This window comes from Carlito syrichta, unplaced genomic scaffold (assembly GCF_000164805.1).
Source record: "Carlito syrichta isolate Samal-C Ts95f unplaced genomic scaffold, Tarsius_syrichta-2.0.1 Scaffold314115, whole genome shotgun sequence".
Taxonomy (NCBI): domain Eukaryota; kingdom Metazoa; phylum Chordata; class Mammalia; order Primates; family Tarsiidae; genus Carlito; species Carlito syrichta.
The window spans coordinates 7,677-14,226 of NW_007258211.1; the positions used below are offsets into that span (position 1 = coordinate 7,677).

At 47.7% G+C, this 6,550-nt stretch overlaps 1 protein-coding gene across 1 annotated transcript in view; it reads right to left on the bottom strand.

The window, feature by feature from the left end:
* Positions 1–4,407: 4,407 nt before the first annotated feature.
* The window catches only part of CLASP1 (cytoplasmic linker associated protein 1), a 241,921-nt gene continuing 239,778 nt past the window's right edge, over positions 4,408–6,550 (bottom strand). Inside the window, exon 42 of the mRNA XM_021719081.1 lies at positions 4,408–4,593. Coding sequence (XP_021574756.1) covers positions 4,408–4,593 — 186 coding nt within the window. The remainder of the gene's footprint in view (positions 4,594–6,550) is intronic.

Sequence of the window (6,550 nt, forward strand, 5' to 3'; positions counted from 1 at the left end):
GCCCAGAGGTTTGAGACCTCGGTCTCTATAATAAATAAAAATAAATTAGATGGGCATGGTAGCAGGTGCCTGTAGTTCCAGCTACTTGGAAAACTAAGGTGGAAGAAAGGATGGTCTGAGCCAGCAGATTGAGCCTGTGGTGGCCATGGGCATGCCACTGCACTCCAACCTGGGCGACAAAGTGAGACTCCAAATCCAAAAAAAAAAAAAGTAGACAATTTAAAGAACTAAGCGGGACAAAAGCTAAATGCAAAACTAGTAGAAGAAAGCAATAAAGATTAGAGCAGAAATAAACAAAATAAAGAATAGAAAAATAGAGAAAATCGACAAGCCAATAGTTGGTTCTTTGAAAACAGATAAACAGAATTGACAAACCTTTAGCTAGATAAATTAAGAAGAAAAAATAAAGACTCTGAATTACTAAAATCAGAAAAGAATGCAAGGACATTACTAATGATTATGAAATGAAAAGGATTATAAGAGAGTACTATGAGCAATTTTACGCCAATAAACTGGAAAATTCAGATGAAATGAACAAATTTCTAGAAACAAAACCTACCAAGACTGACTCATGAAGAAAGAGAAAATATAAGCAGACTTATAATAACTAGTGAGGAGACCAAATCAGTCATAACAAATCTCCTGACAAAGAAAGTCTGAACCAGGTGGCTTCATTGGCGAATTTGACTGAACATTTCAAGAAGAACTAAGACCAAGCCTCCTCACATTTTCCCAAAAAAGTGAAGAGGAAGGGATACTTCCTAATATTCCATGAGGCCAGCCTTGCCCTGATACTAAAGCCAGACAGACACTACAAGAAAACTATAGACCAATATCCCTTATGGACACTGATGCAACAATTCTCAACAGAAGACGAGCACATCAAATTCAGCAGCAATAGGATTATATGCCAGGACCAAGCGGGATTTATTCCTGAAACGTGAGGATGCATTCAACATATCAGCATATACCACACGTTAACAGAATGAAGGACAAACCACTCCACCATCTTAACTGATACAGAAAAAGCATCTGACAAAATTTAACACCCTCTCATGACAACAACTAAGAACAGGAGAAAGCCACCATTTCGTGAAGGTCGTGTATGAAAAACCTGTAGCCAGCATCACGCGACAGCGACAGACTGAAAGGTCAGAAACGAGGCAAGGGTTCCTGCTTTCCTCACTTCTGCTTAACACAGCACTACGAGCTCCAACGAGAGCACTTAGGCAATGAAAAGAAATAAAAGCACACACACTGGGAAGAAAGAAGTAAAATTATCTTTCTTTGTAGATATTGTTTTACGTACAGAAGACCCTAAAGATTATACCAAAAAAACTGTCAGAGTTCAACAAATTCTGCAAAGTAGTGGGATGCAAAATTAACAAGCAAAATAAGTTGCGCTCCAACACAGTCATGACAAACTGAAAAGGAAATTAATAAAACAATCCCAACTACAAGAGCATCAAAAAGAGAAAAATACACAGGAATTAACTGAGGAGGTAGAAGACCCATACATAGAAAACTACTAAACATTTCCAAAAGAAAGAAGACATAGATAAAAGACAAGACGGCTCATGCTTATGGGCTGGAAGACTAACTATTGTTAAGGAGTCAATACCACCCACAGTGAGCTGCAGATTCAATGCAATCCATATTAAAATTCCAATAAAGTTTTTTGCAGAAATAGAAAAGTCACTCCTAAAATTCACACAGAGGCTGGGCGCGGTGGCTCAAGCCTGTAATCCTAGCACTTCAGGAGGCCGAGGTGAGAAGATTGCCTGAGTCCATGGGTTTGAGAACAGCCTGGGCAACCTGGCAAGGCCTCATCTCTACCATAAAAAAATAAAAAATAAAAAAATAAGCTGGGCATGGTGGCACGCGCCTGTAGTTCCAGCTACTTGGAAGGCTGAGGCGGCAGGATTGCCTGAGCCCAGCATGTCGATGCTGGGGTGGCTGTGGGCGTGCCACTGTACTCCAACCTGGGCGACGGGGTGAGACTTCAACTTGGGGGGGAAAAATATCACACAGAATCTCAAGAGATGCCAAATAGCCAAAGGATCTTGAGAAGAACCAGGCTGGCTGAGCTCGATGGCTCACTGTAATCCCGCGCTTTGGGAGGCTGAGGTGAGTGGATTGCCTGAGCCTGCGGATTCGAGACCCGCCTGGGCAACTTGGCGAGACCTCATCTCTACAATAAATCAAAAAATTAGGCGGGTGTGGTAGTGCGCGCCTGTAGTTCCAGCTACCGGGAAGGCTGAGGCAGAAGGATCGCCGGAGCCCAGCAGGTCGAGGCTGTGGTGGCCGGGAGCAGCCACTGCACTCCAGTCTGGGCGACAGAGTGAGACTCCAACTCAAAAAAAACAGGCCGGAGGACTCACATTTCTAACTTCAGAACTTACTACAAAGCTACCACAATCAAAACAGTGTGGTGCTGGCATAAAGACAGACATACAGACCAATGGAATAAAATGGAGAGCCCAGAAATAAACCCTCATAGAGATGGTCAAATAATTTTTGACAAGGGTGCCTAGATCATTCACTGGGGAAAGGACAATATCTCAACAAACAACTAATACCCATTAGGGATTTCTTTTCAAAAAATGAGATATCAACAGGTTGGCTATTAAAAAAATAAATACATAAAAACAGAAACTATCAAGTGTTGGTGAGATTGCAGAGAGACTGGAACCCTTGTGCACTATCGGTGGGAATGTAAGGTGGTACAGTCACTGTGGAAAACAGAATGGAAGTTCCTCAAAGCATTAAAAACAGATCATACAGAATGATCCGGCAATCCCACTTCTCGGTATAGACTCAAAGAACTGAAAGTAGGAACGCAAACAGATATTTGTACTCCGGTGTTCACAGCACATTATTCACAAAAGCCAAGGTGGACACAACCCAAGTATCCATTAACAGATTGTCAGATAAGCACAACGCAGTCTATGCACACAATGGAATAGTATTCGGCCTCCAAAAGGAAGGAAATTCTGACAAATATGACCACACAGACAAGCCCCGAGGGCGTTCTGCTGAGAGAAACAAGCCAGTCACAAAAGAACAGGCTCTGTGATTCCATTTGTATGAGATACCTAGGGTGGTCAAACTCACTGACACAGAAAGGACAGAGGCGGGGGCCGGGGCCAGAGGGGCGGAGCAGGGCCCTTCCATGCTGCTGAACGGGTGCAGAGATTCAGTTCCGTGAAAGGCACAGCGTTCCACAGAGGGACGGTGGGAAGGGCTGCACGACGCTGTGGGTGTGCTCAGCACCAAGGAGCCGCACACCTGAAAGCGCTCAAGACGTAAACCCCGTTATGTGTCTGGCGCCACAACAAAAAGATTAGAGGGAAGAAAGGAGAACAATGCTTGTTCAAGGTCAGGGCGCTAGTAAGTGGGGACAGAGATCAGAAGGCAGGTTGACCCAAAGACAGAGTTGCTGCTACAGCAACGGGGTGCCTCCCAAAGCGTGCAGCAGAGGTTCTTTCTCTGTCCTTGCATTGGACTGACCTCTACAGACCTGGTATCATTTTAAAATCTGATTTAAAAAGAAAGAATCGGCCGGGCATGCTGGCTCATGCCTGTAATCCCAGCACTTTGGGAGGCTGAGGTAAGAGGATTGCTTGAGCCCAAGAGTTCAAGAGTTCAAGGCCAGTCTGGGCAACATAGCAAGACCTGGTCTCTATTAAAAAAAAATTACCTGGGCGTGGTGGCACCTGTAGTCCCGGCTACTTGGAAAGCTGAGGTAGAAGGATCTTGGAGCACAAAAGGTTGAGGCTGTGGCAAGCTGTGATCGTGCCACTGCACTCAAGCCTGGATGACAGAGACCCCAATTTATATAAAAAAAGAAGCCGGGCTCGGTGGCTCAGCCTGTAATCCCGCGCCTTGGGAGGCTGAGGTGAGTGGACTGCCTGAGCCTGAGGGTTCGAGACCCGCCTGGGCAACTTGGCGATACCTCATCTCTACAATAAATCAAAAATCAGCCGGGTGTGGTAGCACATGTCTGTAGTTCCAGCTACTTGGAAGGTTGAGGCGGAAGGATCGCCGGAGGCCAGCAGGTCGAGGATGCGGTGGCCGGGAGCGGCCACTGCACTCCAATCTGGGCGATGGAGTGAGACTCCAACTCGAAAAAAAAACAAAGGAAAAACAGAAGAACCATTTATTCACCTTATTTAATAAGATGGTCACCACATCGTGGCCAATTCTGGTCTTCTAACTCGAAAAATTGTGCCAGTCTTTTGACTCTGAAATCTTATGCCATAATCCCAGTAATACAAACGGGGAGCTGCAGCTTGATTTCTTTGTTTCTAGTCTAGACTTAGCACTATGTTCTGCAAGCTACCTGTTTTGGGGGTGGGAGGGGTTTATTTGCATTAGGAGATGTGGACATGGGTCTGCAAATTCTTATCAATACACCACAGCTACCACATCGAGACAATTTAACAGCTGGATGCGCTGGGTGATGGTGTGGAGGTCAGCCTCCTGAGCCCCTAAGCAGCCCGAGGTCGCCCCTGGGGAGGGAAGCACCGGCTCCTGTTTGGGAGCCCGCGCGCCAGACCCCAGGCGCCACCGAGAGCAGCAGGAGCAGGTCCACTGCCAAGTGGGGGTAAGGAGACACCCAGGCTTTCCCAATACCTTACCGGAAGGAGCTGATGAGATGACGGGGCAGCTCTCATGCTCGGGAAAGTAAAAAGCACCAGACAAAAACTGAGGTCTGACTCGCGTTACTTTTGGATGAGTGCTCCATTCTAACACCTCTCATTCCCTTCGTGAATAGCATCTCCTGGTCCTCACTGTGGCCAGGAACCACCTGCAATCTGTGATGGGGGCAGGGCGAGGGCGAGGGCGGGGGTGGGGCTCTTGCTCAGGACAGCAGGGCTTCTCAGGCCGCGGTGGGCGGAGGCTCAACGGGCGGGCGCCTGTGCCGGATGGGTCGGGGGGGGCCTGGCCAGCAGGACCAAGCGGCCCTCGCCTCGTTCTGCACACCTGCCCGCTCACGTCTCCCAGTCTGCTGCAATTTCTGTCTGTCAGAACGTGAAAGTGTCTCCCCAGACCCGTGGTTCTCCACTGGGCGCAATGCTGTCCCCAGGAGACACCTGGCCGTGGGTGGAGATAAGCAGAGGCTCATGTGTGCTGGCATACAAATGGTGGTGGTCAGGCGTGGTGGCCAGGTATGCTGCTAAGTCTCCGGCAGTGCACAGGACAGCCCTCTTAACTAGGTGGTCCCAGTGCTGAGGGTGAGAAACCCTGCTCTGAATGTCACAGCCTGTCTGTGGTGCTCACCCGCTGTGTCCCAGCGGCAGCTGGATTTGAAAAGAAGGGGCCTCATTTGCCGATTCCTTCTCTTAAAGGAGCAGGGGTGGGTACTTCTGGCTTTGTGCTTTCTACTGACTTTTTTTTTCCGGAGACATGGTATCCCCTCTGTTACCCAGGCTGGAGTACAGTGGAGCGATCACAGCTCAACGGCAGCTTTGAACTCCTGGGCTCAAGCGATCCTCCAGCTTCAGCCTCCTAAGTAGCAGGGACTATAGTCGCGTGTGCCACCATTTCCAGCTAATTTTTTTTGGGGGGGGTAGAGACGGGGTCTCACTATGTTTCCCAATCTGGTCATGAACTCCTGGGTTCAAGTGATCTTCCCACCTCAGCTTCCTAAGAAGTCGGAATTACAGACGTGAGCTATGCTCAGTCTCTGCCAGGGTATTTTTAAACTCTATGGAGACGTGCTTTCCCCACAGGCAGTGAGGTGCCCAGGCCCAGCTGGCCGCCTCTCCAGGAATCAAGGCCCCACCACCCCAGCCACAGTGTTGGGTTTCTACCTGCTCCGACCTGGCCTGGCATGCCAGAAGCGAGTTGTTTTTAGAACACTGTTAAGCCAGTATGCACTTTAGCCACTCTCATCTTCAATGAGCCAATAAGCCTTTGGTCCATTTTCCTCCCTTGATTCTAGAAGATTCCTAAAGGAACATGAGAGGCAGCAGAGAAAGTAAGAAGCCCAGCTCCAGGGATCAGGTCTCTGTGTGCCCTGGGGCAGGCTAACTGGGTTGACCATCGCTCTCTCACAGGGATGTTGCCATAAACATGAGTCAAAGCATGCAAAGGGCACAGAATTCACTGTGCCTGCAACTAGGCCGGCATGAAGTGCGCACCGTCGTTACTACTGTTGATGTCCATGAGGAACTCGGCTCCGATTCAGTCACTTGTTAAGCAGTCAGGCAAACTTCTTTCACATTTCTGTGAGAAAACAGCTGCTTTCTAAACAAACATGTTTTTTTCATTTGGAGATAAACCAGAAGCTCAACGTCATCATTTCAAAACGGGACTCAAGATAGACTGTCTTATATAACGCTGTTGTTAAAAATGACTTTACTGTGTAGCTGGTAATTTTTTTTTTTTTGCCCAGATGGAGTGCAGCAGCACGTTCATAGCCACTGCAAATCGACCTGCTGGGTTCAGGTGATTCTTCTGCCTCAGCCTTCCAAGCAGCTGGAACTACAGGCGTGCTCCACCATGCCTGGCTTTTTTTTTTTTTTTTTTTTTTTTTTTTTTTTAA